This window comes from Desmodus rotundus, chromosome 6 (assembly GCF_022682495.2).
Source record: "Desmodus rotundus isolate HL8 chromosome 6, HLdesRot8A.1, whole genome shotgun sequence".
NCBI lineage: Eukaryota > Metazoa > Chordata > Mammalia > Chiroptera > Phyllostomidae > Desmodus > Desmodus rotundus.
The window spans coordinates 124,827,316-124,845,160 of record NC_071392.1 but is presented as its reverse complement, the minus strand read 5'-3'; the positions used below and the strand labels follow the sequence as shown (position 1 = coordinate 124,845,160).

Genomic DNA, 17,845 nt, shown 5'->3' with positions numbered 1-17,845 from the left:
TACTGCTCCAGGTCACTTTTTAAAAAACCCTGCAAGTATATATGGCCAGAGGCCAGATTCTAGCAGTCCAGGAACAAGACAGAAATATAATTAACTAAGAAGACAGTATGTGACCAAAGTAGAATAGGTATATTTATTTTTAAAAAATCAATGAATAAAGGTATCTTATTATATAACATGTAGTACTACAAAACTAATTGTTTTTCCATTCATCTAAAGCATTGTTTGGTCCTCTTTTCATTAAAAAAAAAAAAAAAAAAGGAATAGAATTCTATACAGTATGATTTATGAAAACAAGCAAATGGTGGGGATCAGAAGCTAACTGGGGAGAAATGAGTTTGACTTTTTCAAACTGCATTTTATTGTGCCATCAATTAATCCATTTATTGGATTGGACTTTTTTAGGTTTCGTTTATGAACTGTTTTAAAGTTTAAAATAATAAGCCTGAATTTTTTTCTAATAACAACTAACTTTTATATTTTAGTTACTTCTAAAAAAAGTGTCTGTACTGCAATATTTTGTCTTCTAATCTAAAGAATATAAATCTGCTGTAGCAGAAGTCACGGCCTAAACAAACATCCAATTTCTTATTTTCCCACTTTGTACCAGCATTTTGCAGTGTTTAATATTTAACAATCTTATGAATTTAGGATTTAAGAAAATGCCATGTCCAGAAGTAAACTATTTAAAAGGAAATAGAGTTAAACACAACTACTGTCTCCTCTCTAAATTATTACTTAGTAGAAAGCAAAACTTCTTTCAAAATTATACACTAGGTTTATCTGTTTTTTTTTTTTTTTTGAGGGGAGGGGTTCTGTTTAAAAATAACTCTTGTCATTATTATTTTAGTCTATTTCTATTTGTCAAAATAAAGCCCTAAAGGAAATTTGAGGTGATCCAAAAAAATCTTTAAGAGGGACGGATCTGGGAGGTCAATGGGGCAGTCAGAAAAGAGCACAAATTCTCCCCAGCTGTAGAGACGGACGCAATTCTAAAACCACAGAGCCCTAATAAGAACTTGGCTCTTTTAAGCATATAGTTAAAAGCTGAATGCTGCATTTTTGCCCGTACATAATTAAAAGGTTGAAAGAAATTAGAAAACTGCCTACAGCTTCATTCATTACAAATTACCTGCGCTGATCACATATCTGCAGATGAGCTAAGCATCAAGCAAGTAGGAACCAGATGTGCACTTCAGAGCTCACACTGCTTCGGGAAGTGTTTTCAAGCATAGAATATAAGTTCGGGAATCTGCCCTCCCTGTACCCCAGTGCCATTGGTGCTATCTGAGGAACACTGAAACTGGACGGTCACTTTGCCACACTGAACCTCTGTCATGCCTTCCTGTCCGAAGTAGCTGAGTTCATTGCCGTCCAGTATCACGCTGGCTGTGTAGAAAGTATCTGGCTCTATCTGCACCGGATACTCAAACCACACGGGGAAAGTATTGCTGGAGCCATCTGAGAAGTACTTGCTCAAGTTCTGCCCCAGGACAACGCCCTGACGCTTGAGTTCAATCTTGGCGCTATACTCCGCAGAGCCACAGCTGGAGCCATACAGCCCAAAGCCAGCGATGAACACTCTCTTATCCACTGCAAACTGAATGCTGTCACAGCGGCCCCGATAGCGCCACTGGTTGCTCCGATAGGCACATGACTGGAAACGGTGACAGCGCTGGGGGACAAGGCCCTTGCGGGCTTTACTGACAAACTGCAGCTCGGGCTTTTTGGCCGCAGTGTACCAGAGGAAGATGTCATTGGTTTCATTGAGAGTTAGAACTCCAGACTGTGCAGCACCATTTGCAAAATCATCCAGGGCCATTGTAGGTATGCGGATCAAGTAAAGTGCCTTTCCAAGGACCTTGCGTTTATTTTCTATGCTCAGAGCTAGATCTTGCCTCTGGCATTCTACTTCAGCCCAGTTGAGAGCTGCCTCAAAAACAACGATTTCTTTGGCATTCAGTGTTTCCCTGCGGAGGATACTTTCTAGTGTCTGAAAGTCGATATCGCAGAATCCCTCAGACTTAAGAGCTAACTCAGCCTGGGCGTCAATCACCTCCCAGCAACGCTGGGTCAGGTCTGGCTCCTCGAACAAGCAGCTCTGGGATAGGAGCACACAGGCGTTCTTGGCACTCAGGCTGGTCTCCAGGAAATTAACGCAGGCTCTGGCGAGGTGAGGAACAATGTACTTTTTGGCAGCATAAAGAGTAGCCAGCACTGTGTCAGCAGCCAAGTCAATTTCATCACAATAGATATATCTGAAAGAAAATGCACAGCATATAAATGGAATTTTCACAAAATGAGTGTATCTAGCAAGAAAAGATGCAACTACTTTCAAGCTAGTTCCAAAAAAAGAAAAAGAAAAAATCATGTTGGGTGACAACTGTTACAAAAATAACAGGGATTAAAAAACATTCAAAAATACTCATAAATTAATGTTTCAACTCAGTAGTTAAGTTTGTATAACTAAAGACATTAACTTTGTGTTGTTATTCTAGCCTCTATGTTATAAACTGAATTTAATGTCATTTCAAAAGAATAAAAGATACTAGAATGACATATCAGAGATGGTTAATATTAAGGAAAAAAACTCAAAATTCTAGTACATGTACTATTTTATATTTAATGAAAAAAATAACTCCCCTATGTTTTAGAATATATATACATTTTACTTCAAAATTTTTCTGTAGATTCAGATAGAATCAATTTTTTTTAATACTATAGTGTAAGCAATGATTACATCTTGATACTTTTAACTAAGTGTGACTTGGATTTCTCCTAAACACAAAATAAAACCTGAGATTAAATAAGATATTGTTCAAGTAGTTCCAGGTTCAGTGGGTTATCAAATATGGACTTCAACACTATCTTTCAGTTACCTTTATATAGAATCCAATACAGGCTTTGTAGTTGGCTTAAAAAAAAAACCAACTTATTTTTTCTTTCCCCCCTATACATCCCTTCCACCTTCAGAATTAAAGAATGTATTGTTTCCAGATATATTTAATTAAAAGACAAAAATATGAAAGCCTCAATATGCACTATTTCTGTGATTCTGTAAAGCACCCCTACATCAAGAGATAAAACACTTCTTGGTGTCTGGGGGGACAGTGCAGGTTCTCAGGATGATACGGAAGGGTGGAAATCATCTGCTTCTTTTAGAGTGCTATGGTTCACCAAGGAAGTCAGTGAGAACTACATATGGGTAAAAAATACATGTTGATAATGCTTAATTTTTAAATCTTTCCAGTGAAGGGGTTTAGCTACTTGCCCATGAAGTTTTCCTTTAGTTAGTATATTTCAATTTAGTGAAATACACGTAACAAGAAATTAGCAGTGGCTTCTGTAAGAAAGTAAAACACATACACAAACACAAAATGACTGCAGTAAGAACATGCCCACGATCACAAATGGAACTGGCATTTTTGCTCCCCGGAAGATCTTTATCTTCTCAAACTGGCAAGACCTCTTAACAAAACAGGCTGCAGCTTAGAGATGCTCTAACCAGAGATCCAGGACATTGGGGAGAATTCTGAAGAGAGGGTGCTTCTCTTACCCTGGAACTATCAACTGAGCAGTCTTATCTTTTTCTTGACAACCCCTATCCAGGAATACTGGCTACTCACCGACCATGCAGGGGTGAGGTGAGGAAAACCTGGCCTCCACTATCCTTGGGACAGTGCGGCACCGACCAACTATGGCACAACAGTAAATGGCACCTTACCATTTCTCTGACTTTTACCTCTTTATGTGGATGACATGTCTAATTTTAAAGAGCTGTATTGACACATATTCTAAGTAGTACATTTATGAGAAAAGATGCTTGTCAAATGATCAAATGACTTAGGTGAAATGTATTAATAACTCCGTGATTCTTACATTTCCTAGTCACGTATATATCTGGAACGGCACAACACTCTACTCAACTGCAGTGAAGTCAAAATGCTGAACTAGTGTTAGCATTCCCCTCTGCAAAAGATAATGTCAGATATACAAAGCTGGCATGAACAGGGAAAAATATAAAAAAAGTCTTACAGGTAAAACTGGTTCTTATATTTGTATCTCTAAAAGATTACAAAGGTCATGAAGTATTGGTTGGTTAAAAAGTGGTAGATTAGTTTACATTTTATACTTCACACATTATCTTGCCTTTAATTTCCCTACCTTCCACTGTAAAAGTTTAGTCAGCAGCAGTTAGATTTCAAAACTATAATACAAATAAATAATTAGCTCTAGAACTGTAACAGGGAAATGCTTGGCCTCCCTGACTCCATCTTGTTCAGGCATGCTTTATTCCCATGGCCTTTAGGTTAATAGCTTCTGCTCAGTCTTGCATACAGACATGCCAACCATTAGAGGAATTCTGCTGGTGGCCTGAGTTTTACAAAAACAGTCCTTTGCCAGACACTGACTCTCCTGAGGAGATAAAGGAGGTATATACAAAAATAATGTTTACCACAGATTTGAAGGAACCTATTTTCATGACTGGACTCACACCAACTAAAGTCAACAGACTAAGAACAAAGAAGTTTCACAATCTTTCTCAAACCCCTGCCGGTGCCCAGATGTCTACAGTCATCAATCACCTCTTGCCTCTCCTGTTTCCCTCTGCCCTAGACATAAAAGAAGCCCTAATTCTGCACCTTCTTAAAATGGTTCTTTAGGACACTAGTCTGTAATCTTCTTGGCTTTCTGAATAAAGTTGCTTTTCTTGCCCCAACTCCTTGTCACTCAACTCACTGGCTGTCATGCAGTGAGCTTGGATTTGGTTATAGAACTAACTATACTCCTTAATTCTTCAGTAGGCAGCAGATGATATATAGTAACATTTTAACCATTTATGGGATTACTATCCAACTTGACCCACCAAATAATTTTTTTTCAACAAAGATTATATTTATTCTAGTGAACCGAAATCCCTACAGCAGGTGATAACCTTGAACTCTGATATAACTAAGTGTGCTAGAGTAAGTATTTAACAAAAATTATATAAATATGGTTTAGAATAGTCATTGGATTTTAATAACATGGTAGATTATTCTTGCCTAGCACCAGTACATGTAATAAAGTGGATCCTATTTACCTCATTAATATGTACTGGATTCTGAAAGACCCATGAGATATAAAACTGTTTTTTTTTAAAATATGTACCTTATAGCTTTATATTGCTATGTCACTAATTGAAGTTATCTGTACACATACATATAAACCTATAGAAAACAACTCACATTTCTCAAAAATTTCTCTACTATCAAATACAAATGCTTCTTATCCTTGAGAAAGGGCATCTAATTTTATGTAAGAGTATGTATATGGGGGTGTGTGTGTGTGCAAAGACCAGATTATTTCAACAGATAATAAGTTTTATATTTGCTGGTAGGAAACAATAACTCCTAAAAAACTTAGAAATCTCTTAACTGGTGGTATTTAAACAAGGTATATATTTCCAGAACTGTGAAACAAAACTATAATTTGTCTTTAAAGAGTTTTTCACACATGATGCTTTCAGAGAGGATATCCTCTATTAGATAATGCCTATGACAGAAAGTTATTTTTCTTTAATTCTAAGTTTTCTAAAAATCAAATCAGAAGCCACTTGCCCCCAAATCCCATGCCAAGGTGTCATTACAAATGACTGCATCACTCCACACGCTTTCCTCTGAATGATACAGTTTTCTCCAAAAGAGGTAAGCAGCACCCTCCTTCTTCATCAGTCTCCCTTTTCTGTTACACAGGACTTCTATTTAACTGTGAAGCCAGCAGCGTACAAATACAGCTGAAACAAACTCTTTTCAAACACACAAATGATGCTTACTTCAGCATAGCGAGAAAAGCAGCAGGTTCGACATCTGGTATACGGATTTCATCTTTGTCCTCAGCAAGTTCTCCGTAAAACATAGCATGGAACACGGAGCTCCCAACAGCTAAAACATACTGTGGAGAAAGGGAATCACACTCTAAATCGAAGCATTTTCAGCAAATCAATCTAGAAAAACAACTCTAAGCGATGATGTGTAGTGGACACAGAGCACCTAAACCTGTTCTTTTGTCACAGCCAAGGTATAGTGTATCTTGCTGTGATAGTATAAGATAAATGTTCATGCAAATCAGTCTCTATGCTGCTAATTATCTAAAGGCTTTAACAGATTAATGCATAAGTTTTCTCATTACAAAATAAATGAAGAAAAGAAAAGCTTATTTAACTGATTTCTAGGGAAAGAGTGAACATATGACTTTCCTAACCTGTCACAACAAGTCCCCATGACTGGAGAGTTAAAAGGGCATGTTTTTGTGTGGGATATAAAGCTGGATAAAAGGAACAAAGAAAAAAATTAAGCGTGGCCAAAGCCCTTTGGAGAGGCTCAGCTTTCACAGGGACTAGGTAAAACATGCACTGCCTGACATCAGCAAGCTGCCCACCCCGAATTCCAGGCTTACGGAGAAGGTCCCTCTCTGTAAATCTCAGAACTAAACCGGTAATGCGGCTGTTGCTTACTTTGTGTCCTGGCAACCGCTGAGTCCCACCTGGTGGCCCAACCACAAAATGTACATCTGCCATCAAATCATTATTGAACATCACCGCATTTCTATAAACAGAGGCAATTCATTAATTCACAGCAGCCAGCGTTTTAAATGCCCCCTCCCCACTATACAGAGCCCACAAAAGATTTTTAAGCTAGGCAACAGTTTCATAAGTTCAAGGTAAAACTACAAATAAAGGTTCCAACTGAAAAACTGTGTTTGTAATCAGTACAAGCACATGGGGAGTAACTAAAGTTAAAAAAAAAAAGTTATCCAAACTTTTCATCAGACTAAGGATAAATAAAAGCTTTCTATCTTCTATGGCCCCTGGACATAACCCTGTCACTTAAACGTTACAGCTTGCAAAAACATTTCTATCTGAGAGGAAAACAGCTGTGCTGTTTTGGAAAAGGCACAAGGCAGTTTTCCATTACCAATAAAGCTGCTGGGAAAAGAGGAAACAGAGATTTATGTTAAAATACAGTATGGGTTGTGCAAAAGCAGAAACTTTAACACAGGAAAACTTTTAAAGTAAACATGCTGGCCTGGCACTTACCTTTCTCTGATGGTAGGATAAAGACCCTGCCAATTCGGGGCTGGAATCAGGTTATTGTTACTGAGATTCTGCTGGTGGTACTGCTGGACAGTGGTGCTGCTGGAGTTTGCTGGTTTTTTGCGGGGAAATATGTCAGCAGCCATCTTTTTCTTCTTTTTAGTCTTTAAGGTAATTATTTCATAACAAACTGGAGGCAACTTGCTGATGCTGCTGCTGTTGCTGCTGCTGCTGCTGCTGCTGCTACTGCTGGTATTTGTTTTCTTCGAGCTTTTCTTGGATCTGTTCTTTACCGTCTCTGGAAGCATCAAGAAGAAGGTGAGACATTTCATGTTCTTTTCCTTGTCATCTACCATGAGTACAGTATGTCTCTCTTTAGAGCTAGATATCCCAAGTTGGTACGAACATCAAGGAAAAGAGGCTGGCACGAGCTGATATGTTAACAGAAACCAACAAGCTGGTATTTTGCTTCTTTTCTCAGTCAGGCAAGGTGACCTTTTCACTATGTTGAATAGTAACTGGCTTTAAGTTTTATCCAGTACTGGGTCTGTTAAATACATGCCCACCATGATTCCTGTTTCTCTTACTTCCTCATGAAAGTAACCCAGCTTCCAGGATCACCTGAAAATGCTACAGAGAGCAAAGATGACAGGCAGAGAGCTGTAGCACTTGTTTTCTGAATTACGTTAGCAAGATGTGCTGGAGCCGTGCGAGTGTGTTCAGCCGGCTGAAGTTGTGTGGTGAATGGATCAGAGAGTAGGTATTACAGCCCTGCAGATGGAGTCAGACAGCCAGTGCTTGGAGCCAATAGCTGAAGTCACCAATCATGATTGGACCAAGCAAAACAGTGACACCTATTGTAACATGCACAGTTCTGATATTAAAGGAACAGCAAGCAGTTGAATTCTCTTGTCTACTGTATTATTGTATATTTAAATAAGATAAACCACCTATGAAATACATTTGAAAACAGGAAGAGTTTTTGCTCACAGATTTCTCTTCAGTAAACGTACATTTTTATTCCTTAGTTAAATAGGGAGAATCAATTAACAAAGGGTAGGAACTGATGTCTACTTTATATTACTAGTAAAATCTTTATCCCAGCAGCATTTAGTTTCAAATACTTCAAACAATATCCTCCATTCACCAGCTAAGAGGAACTATTAATAACAAAACCATCCTAAACACATTTATCACAGCTTAATGGAAAAAAAAGTTATTTTCTTTTTTCAGTTTCTTTGAATCTAAGTTATAATCTAGTGCAAAATAAGAGATGAGATCATATATTTATTTTACCTCCCAGTGTTTTCTAGCCCCTATAATGATTTTTGACAGGAGTCCCAGATCACAAAATACTGTTAAGTAGACTAAGATTATACCAGTACGCTTAACTGAACTGAAGCACAAATTTTAGATGTAAAAATAAGATTTAAATGATACAAATGTAAATCTGGTGATCAGTGTTTAAAGGTTGTAATTCACTAAAAATATGTCAAATGTGGCCTTGTTCAGGATTTCAAATACAATAAAAATATTATGGCTACATTTAGCCTTGTAATAATTTTAAAGAATATAATCCACAATTTCTAACGCAAAACCAGTAACAAGGTTATTCAATTGATAAATGTCCTGATGCTGCCTAGTTAAAATGCAAACAGGTTCTCTCTGCTTTGAATCAGAAGACTATAAACTACCATGTAGTTTTTATAGACAAGAATCCTCCAACAACTTCTAACTTTAGTGAGTTAACAAAAAACAAAAACACCTGCTGTAGCTTCCACACATGCTTATTATTTCCTAAGGAGGGGCTAACGAGGAGATGTAATCTCCTCGCTCCCCAACTGCTCCCAGTGGAGCAGCCATCTCTACCCTTCCTGACCACAGCCCTGCTTGTTGCACAACATGCATCTGAATAAGGAGTTCCTGACCAGCGAGGGCTCGACAAATGGGAGCTTCAATTGTTATTATAACTGATAATCTAACAAAGGTAACATACCAGAAATCAAACTTTAGATTCCTAGGACTGTAAGTCATTAATTGATCCAAGGAACATCCTCTTTATTGTCATTGTTATTTTTAAAACTGTTTGCTAAGCCACTGCAACACAGACTGTATGCAAAAGAACCACGGTCTTTAGCAGGTTATCCATCCCCATTTTACATGGACCCTAAAAAGCTGCTTATTTATTACAATTATCATATTTTCAATCGCAGGGCTACGTACCACACAGATACATATACGCACACTTCCAAGTTACCTTTATACACATTTTAACACACAAGCTGTGTGTGTGTGTGTGTGTGTGCGAGACAGAGAAACCAAAAACTAGTTTTTAAAAGCACATGGTAAAAAGCATGAAAAAGAAACCATTAAGTTTCTAATTGAGCTAAATGTTCAGGATATGATTGAAAAAACAAAAAATATCAAAGGATTCCTCTCCTGCTCAACTGCTGCTAAACTTTTTGACCACCACCCTCCTAGGAAAGCCAGCACGACAGGGAAGACCTTCGGACAGGTCAGACAGTAATCAACTAAAACAGAATGGGAAGTGAGATGCTTTGAGATAGACATACTACCAATCGTCCATACAAAATAGAAAAAGCATAAAAAGCAGACACAAGAATTTAGAAGCCTGTGTTTTTATTCATTTTGCATTTAGTTTAACACTCTTTACTAGGAAAGCCTCCAACAAATGCTGCTCTTACACAAGTAAAATAAAGACAAATGCGCATGTAACCAGTTAAGGAAGAAAATTACATATTTCAAAAAATGTTCTTTCTGAAATTAAAGGTTTCAGTTATTTGGAAAATTAAGTTTTGTGGAAAAGCTCAAATCTATGAGTTCAGGAAGTAGTGCTAGATCTGAATCACCTAGAACAGTGATGCAAAAAGAGGCATATTACTCATGGATGTGGGAACTGGTGAGCATGGCTGTTTATAAAGATTTGTTCTTGACTACAAAATGTAATCCAATTAAAAAATAAGGATGGCATTGAAATTTTCATAGCCAATTTGAGAAGCATGAAAATACTAATGAAATCGAGACAATGGAAAACTTATGGAAGCTACCTTTTCTCACCAAGGTCCTTGCTGCTGAAAGTATGGCCCAAGGAGCAGGCAGCAGGAGCACACTGTCTTGTGAACCTGTTAGAAACCCAGAAGAATCTCAGGCAGACTGTGGGTCACAATCTGCATTGTAACAAGACCCTCTATGCAATCTGTATGACATTCAAGTTTGAGAAAACCTTATATAGATAACTAAGGAACGTTGCAGGGTCTACCCAATTATTCAGTATCAACCTCTAGCATCACATTATGCATTCAATTATCAAGCAAATGGAGAAATAATTCAAAATGATTTAATTTGGTTTGAACATGAAACTTGACAACCTTTACGTCTTGTAAAATTCTTCTGATTAAGCTCCAAATGTCAAAAACCAGGTGTGTAAACAGCCAACTGAGAGGCCCCTGAATATTTTTCAATTTTCTAGGAAAAATAAAGGATTAAAAAAAATGCTAAGTGTGAAACAGATGAACTATTTAATATTTTTAAACAATCTACTTCACATTTTTAAAAAAAGATTTTATGTATTTATTTTTATACAGAGGGAAAGGAAGAAAAAAGACATGGAGAAAAACATCAATGTGTGGTTGCCTCTCGCACGCCCCCTACTGGGGACTTAGCCTGCAACCCAGGCATGTGCTCTGACTGGAAAGCAAACAAATGACCTTTGGTGTGCTGGCCCTCACTCAATCCACTGAGCTACACCAGCCAGGGCTACTTCACAATTTTATTTCAAAAAATTATTACTGTGGCCTAGCAAAACTGGCAATCAAATAATCTGGTTCAGCCCTGACTCGGCCACTGAAGTTTAAACTATGTATTGAGGGGTGGGAGTCCTGAACAAATCATTTGGCTTTTAAGTGCCTCAGTTTCCTCAGCTACTAAATGAATAGGTTCACTAAGAATAGATGAGTGTTTCTCAAACTTTACCCTCAATCCACAGCAAGAAATGCATTTTATATTCAGACTTGGTACTAAGGCAGAGACAAACAAATATACAAATGGAAAGACAGTTCGCAAAATTAACTGAACATGTTATACACTCTGATATTTTCTATTCTATTCTTTTTCCTTTTCTTATTAATGTTGGTCTTGGTTCATTCCACTGATTTCCTGGGCACAGTACAGCCTAACAATGGTCTACATTATTTCTAAAGGTTTTTAAGGTTTAACATTTCAGGGTCTTTTCCTATCTGGAATTTGGACTGGGGGAACCAGATGAGGAGTAAGGCAAGACTGCATCAACTTAATGGAGCACATGAAACCCTTCAAACTGCAGGAAAAGTGCATTTATTTTTCTGGAAAGAAAAGCCATAGCTGACATCTGTCTTTCACAGTAATCCATGATCCAGAACACAATAAGATGTTATAAAAACATCTAAGATGGATTTGAATATACAAATAATCATGTCACTTTATTCTCTGCTTTCATATCTATAAGTCTATCTCATTAAACACAAATTACGGCTTCTTCTCCCTCCCCTTGAAATTAAATATAAATAGTTAAAATCCCATTTACTAAATTTGTAACCCAAAAACAACACCAACTGGATGGAGGGGTAATAAAGGATACTGGCCCCATATCTATTTTCAAATTTCACCTCTAAAATTTCTTTCCAACTAACATTGTTTCACTTATTTCTACACCTTCTTAATTTTAAAGCTGTTGAGAAACATGGTTAATCTGCTCCATCAATCTTTTATAAAAGTAGTCTCAAAATACAACATGCTGATCATGCTGAGTATTAGGTGTTGGGCACACAATGGTACACAAGATTAGGAACCAAGTTTAAAAGGTTTCAGCTATTAAAGTGTATCAGAGTATTTTTATAACTGTCAGGAAGTTCAATCACCTTTATCTCTTTTCATTCAATTCCCAATAATAACAAAATTATCAATTTAAGCTCACGGAATCATCCTCTTCACGGAGGTTTGACAGACATCCCACCTTTATTTAGTAGAGCCTTGTATGTTCAGTCTGGGGACTTGAATGAGGTTTGGAACTAAAAGGGACTCTAGAAATCATTTAATGCAACTCTGCCCCACAGATAAGGTGACTGGGTGTCCACACAATTAAAGAGACTTGTGAAAAGTCCACGGTTATGCAGTGGGGCGATGCCTGCACTAGAATGCAGATTTTCCCACTGCTTGCCCAATTTTGTCTGTTCCACTCACTCTAACATTCATTAGCCCACAGTAATTGTCCTACATCTTTATGTGATGCTTTATCTTCATATTTCTATTCTACTTTGAAATAAAAATATATGTGCAAAAATGTATAGACATGAAAATCATGAACATGCATACTCCGCACCCTGCAGCAGCACCCTGTGGGAAGAAAGCTAGAAAGACTCTTTCTGGAAAGAAATGGAGGGGAACAAGAAGGACCACGGAAGTATAATAGCCATGAGCAAGCTTCTCAAAAACAGAAGGGGCTCTCCAGATAAAACGAAAGTTTGAAAACCAGCCATTCACAGTTAACACCAGCAAATCCTATGCTGACAATGCTGGCAACTCTTGTTTAACCAGTTCTGACTCTGGACTCTGTCCGGACTTGAGTTTGGTTTACTACAAGACACTACAGCTACAGCAGTGAGGTTTACTGAGGTTTAAACAAGGTGGTATGGACTAAAGAAACGAGCTTTCACTCCCACAAATTATTAATAGAACATAAAAGAGGAGAGCAATTTAACCTAGTAAGTCATGATGAAATAGTGTTTTGTTTTTGCTTCTTCAGTGCTCTAATACTGCGTGAAAGTTATGCTTCTGATTTGGGAGGTAAAAAAGATAAGCGACAAAATGCTGGCAGTCCCTAAAGATAGCAGTAGCTGCTGGAAAACAAGACTATATGCTTTCTAAATTTGGAAATAAATATGGAGTCAAGCACTGGCAGCATGGAATAGTGAAAAAAGCAAGAACCAATATGAAGTTACTTCATTTTCTCATCTGTCAAATGGGGGTAATTACACCCAGTCCATCCCTCTCAGGCTTATTGTGGAGGCAAAATTACATGTCTGTGAAAGCACTTTGATAAAAGCTTAAATCACTCTGCAAAGGTAAGCTTTCACTATTAGCAACAACTGTACCCAAAGCAGGAAACATTTGTGATAAAATTTTCCAAAACACAAACACCCAAAGATTAATCTGGCTCTCAGCCTTGTAATCTTCCAGGCTTAACAGCTACTGACATTTCACCCCATTTGCAGGCTTGCTCCAGCCCCACCTAAGGGCCAAAGAGGTCCCAGGTAGCTCGGATTTGGCAGGTAAAGTTCAATAATCAAGATTCGTGTTGTACATTGGCAGATGCCCTGCTGTACCCACCTCCTCAGAGAGCCTGGATCTAGCCACCCTGCAATGTCTACGCTAGCAACTCATTTTGGCTTCTCTCAACAAGGACCCAGTTTGAATTCTAGCACCAAGGGTAGTGATAAGTAAGACAAGCATTTGGCCAAGGCATACCTCAGCACTGGCTGGAAGGTGGATGCTCAGGGATAGTTTCACTAAGTCATCTCCTTTTCACCACACAGGGCTGAAGTTAGCCTTGAACTGTACTTTAAATTTTGGAGAAAAACGCTCAAAGATAGAATGTGACAATTATTTAAAAGCAGGAATACTTTTTTAAAAATTTCATATAGTATTTAAGATGGTATTTTAAAAAATATTTCATTTATTTATTTTTAGAAAGAGGAGGAGTGGGGGAGGGAGTAATAGAAGGAGGGAAACATCAATTGTCTGCCTCCCACAGGCCCCCAAGTGGGGACCTACTTGCAAGCCAGGCATATGACCTGATTGGGAATTGAACCAGCAACCTTTAGGTTCACAGGCAGATGTTCAGTCCACTGAGCCACATCAGCCAGGGCTTAACATAATATTTTATTTTTATGGGTGTGTCTGTGTGTACCTTGTTTGGAATACTAAACAACTCATCGAAATCCCAAATCATTATCTATCACATGTTCAATGAGGTTATCCTAAAAGAGAATATATAAAATTTATCACCTGGGGCCCTTTAATGATAGATATTTAAAGGAATGCTACTATAAATTCTTTTGTAGAGTTTAAGATACTTTGATAAAACAAGGTCATCAATGGCAAATTTTTATATTCTCTAGAGGATCTCATATTAAGTTTCCTACTGTGTAAGTGTTGACTACATAATCTCTTATCTTTTCCAGTTCTAGATTTCTAGGATTGAAGAACCTGTACAATGTTCAGCAGAAGTAATTATTTATTTAAAGTAGTTTTCTTTACACTTATTTTATTTTATTTATTTATTTTTAGATAGAGGGAGAGAAACATCAATGTGTGGTTGCCTCTTATGTACCTCCTACCAGGGACCTGGCCCACAACCCAGGCATGTTCCCTGACAGGGAATGGAACCAGTGACCCTTTGGTTTGCAGGTAGGCACTCAATCCACTGAGCCACACCAGCCAGGGCTAAAATAGTTTTCTTTACATTTAAATACTGTGATTATGACCAATATCCAACTAAAATTCTATGTATATATATGTGCCATTTTTTAAACATAGGTGAAATTGGGTTGTCTCTTAAAGTCGATGGCATCTCATAAGTATAACTATTAGGCTTTTATCCTCTTTTGTTGGTATATAAAATAATGGCACGTCTCACAACTGATGGTACCTCACAATCAGTAAAGTCGATATAATTCAAGAGATAGAAAGGACTCTCTTCTTTAGGTTGGTTAATTACTCCTCAAACTAGGCAAGATGATGGCTCAGAATTCCAACAGAATTACATTAGAATAATTGAGGTTTCATCAAGTAGTCATTTGATAAAGTATATAATCACAATTCTCAATCGAGACTGCTATTATGACAACCAATGACATAGTAGAAAATCTAGATGAAAATTCCAAAACAAGAATTTCCTTTGCCAGGACTGGTAATAGTTTCAGCATTAGTACAATGCATTTCTATATTTTCTCATGGCACACAACTATACATGCACATAAAACTGATTAATGGAAGCCTATTAACTCTCTGGGTAATATTTGCTACAGATATTTTATCCATCAATCCATCAATTTATTAACTTATAACAACATTAAACATAGGTTAAACTTGGAACTAAATGACTCCTTAGAAATTATTGTTTTCAGCCAAATAGAATCTATATTAAAATGTTAGTTTAAGAGGGAGAAATCAATAATTTTTCTATGTATGACTTTCTCCTATGTACCTGAAAACAATTTAAAGTAAAATCAGGCTTCAGAAGGTCTCTTCTGAGAAAGTAGGAAGGGAGACTGTTCTGATCTAACAGGAGACATTAATCCAATTGGAAATGCTAGAACAGAACAACTTTGCCCAACATCTGCTGTGGCTTTCTCCAGGTGGTTTGTTGGCTTCAGTTGATAGAAGGAAATAATGTGTTTTAGTCAAAGAAATTTTTTTCATAGATTTTTTTTACTTTGGCTGGAAATATGTATTTTTTGGTGGTATTAGCAGTGTGATAACTAAAAACATTTCCACAATCAGATCATTAAAATCCAAAGCTCTTCTTCACTTACATACTTAACAATGTATTGCTTTATTTGAGGAAGTCCTCCCTTTCCAATGAGCATATGAAATGGGAAGAAAAAATCCAGACAGCCCTCAAACCACCAGATATTCTATATCAATCCTGATTATTAATGAGGTGTCACAGACCACTTTCCCCAACATACACAGTTCCTAGTGAAAAAGCTCTAGAAGATTAAAAAGAAAAGATTCCTAAGTACAAGTCATCTAAATGTGTCTTGTTTTCTTAGTCATGCCTTAGAAATGAATACTGCTCTCCTATCGTTTAATTCATTACTACACGCTCCCAAACACTTGAAGTTATAACATAAATTGTTTCAGATTTAAAATTTTTATCACTGTAGAACAAAATAGGTTGGAAAAAGACAAAGTCAGGAAGAAACCTTTCATTTCTTATATTAGCAAAACCACATAGAAAAAGATCAGTTATCAATTTTGCAATTTGACCATCATTATACATACATGCACAAAAGGACCTCAATTAATTACTATTTAATGAAATGCCTTCCTTAGTTTTTATAATGTAAGTGACTAGAATAGTTATTTTAAGCAAACAATATAAGATCTGCAAATAAGAGATCTGCTACAGTGAGGAAAACTGTGCTGTAGGAAAATACAAACACATGAAGTTACAAAGGCACCTATACACCCAATTTCTAACACCTTTTTCTGGAGAGCCACCAAATGAAAATAAAAAGGCACGTGAATTTATTTCTAAACCGAGTCACAGAAATATTGCCTAACAAAAAATTCAACTAGAATTAAAAGCCTGTAACAGAGGTTTATTATAGAAACCAACTTCTGGCAAAAACTCAAAGTAAAATCTGTTCTAAATCCAAATTTAAAAATATGTTTTATGCTACCTTTAATTAGCCTTAAAATATATAATTCCCCATGACTGTTGTGAAATACTCAATATAAAGGCACACTGTCCTATAAATGTTGGCATAACCATATCAACACCAAATAACATTCAGAGACTGGTTCCATTTGCTGCAGAAAATAATTTGGCACTGATAATATGCTCCCTTGTTGCTCCCATCTCCCATGCAGGTGTAATCAAAATAAAAGTTGAGGGGTTTCTATACTTAATTTCAATGCTTATGTCAGAACTAAGAAAATAAGGTATTTCAAACAAAAAATCAATTCTTTCTTTTAAGATTTTATTTATTTTTAGAGAAAGGGGAAGGAGGGAGGGAGACAGAGAGGGAGAGAAACATTGATGCGAGAGATGTGATTGGTTGCCTCTCGCAAGCCCTCAACTGGGGACCTGGCCTGCAACCTAGGCATGTGCCCTGACTGGAGTCAAACCTGGAGACCTTTTGGTTTGCAGGCAGGCACTCAATCCACTGAGCCACACCAGCCAGGGACCAATTCTAATAATGTATTCAGTAAATCTTTTATTTATTTTTTAATTAAGAGCTACTACGATATAAGTAGGTCAGGATTTGAACTGCCCAGATGTACAGAATAAAATAATTTAATTGCTCATAAAATAATGTTAAAATTAGTCTCAATTGGAAAATCAAGAATTCATGGAAATAAGTTCTTAAACTTGGGTTTGGGTTTCCCCAAACTCTGCATCACATAACAAGTAACAGATATACAGTATTTACATGTGTACATACATAACTCTAATGACAGTAAAAGCATTCAAGTCAAAATGTATCTTAAAAAAGTGGCAACTCAATTGTTAGTACTTTAAAAAAACACACACAGAGAAGCAACCATTTCACCACAGTCATGAGCTACATGGACTCATACAAGACCCACTGTAATAAGGATGGGTAGAACAAGGCAAGAATAGTCTCTGAAAATGGTGATCAAAATATGTTGGGAACCTCCCTGCCTGGTTTCAGAAACTGTAATCCCCCATGGCTAAGGCTGAGAGACCTTGGGACCATAAACCACTAAGGAGACAAAGTATATCTCCCTAGCAGGGGTGCTGCCTCTGCCCCCTTTCACTTTACCCTGCTTGGCCCCCAGTGCATGACCGTTAGTCAATGACTGGTAAGATTCCTCAAAGGAGGGACAACCTAAGACAGGCATGGTCATGAGGGGGCCCTCAGGGAAGGACTCGAGGGGCTATAGAAAAAGGGGGTGATAGACCCTTGCCCCTCAGCTTTGACACAGCCTGAGTCCTCATTCTGTCTGCAAGAAGTCTCCTAA

At 37.3% G+C, this 17,845-nt stretch overlaps 1 protein-coding gene across 6 annotated transcripts in view; it reads right to left on the bottom strand.

Moving 5' to 3' along the window:
* Positions 1-243: 243 nt before the first annotated feature.
* Positions 244-17,845, bottom strand: part of BTBD3 (BTB domain containing 3) — a 35,486-nt gene continuing 17,884 nt past the window's right edge. For 2 of the 6 annotated variants that reach the window (XM_053926772.1, XM_045194787.3), the window contains exons 2-5: positions 7,079-7,373; positions 6,497-6,587; positions 5,816-5,934; positions 244-2,258 (exon numbers count right to left, since the gene is read on the bottom strand). In XM_053926772.1, the coding sequence (XP_053782747.1) occupies positions 1,226-2,258; positions 5,816-5,934; positions 6,497-6,587; positions 7,079-7,221 (1,386 nt within the window). In that variant the 5' untranslated portion in view covers positions 7,222-7,373 and the 3' untranslated portion in view covers positions 244-1,225. Of the gene's footprint in view, positions 2,259-5,815; positions 5,935-6,496; positions 6,588-7,078; positions 7,906-10,143; positions 10,163-17,845 lie in introns of those variants that run through there. The other 4 variants (XM_045194790.3, XM_045194788.3, XM_024559744.4 and 1 more) reach the window with 4 other exon arrangements.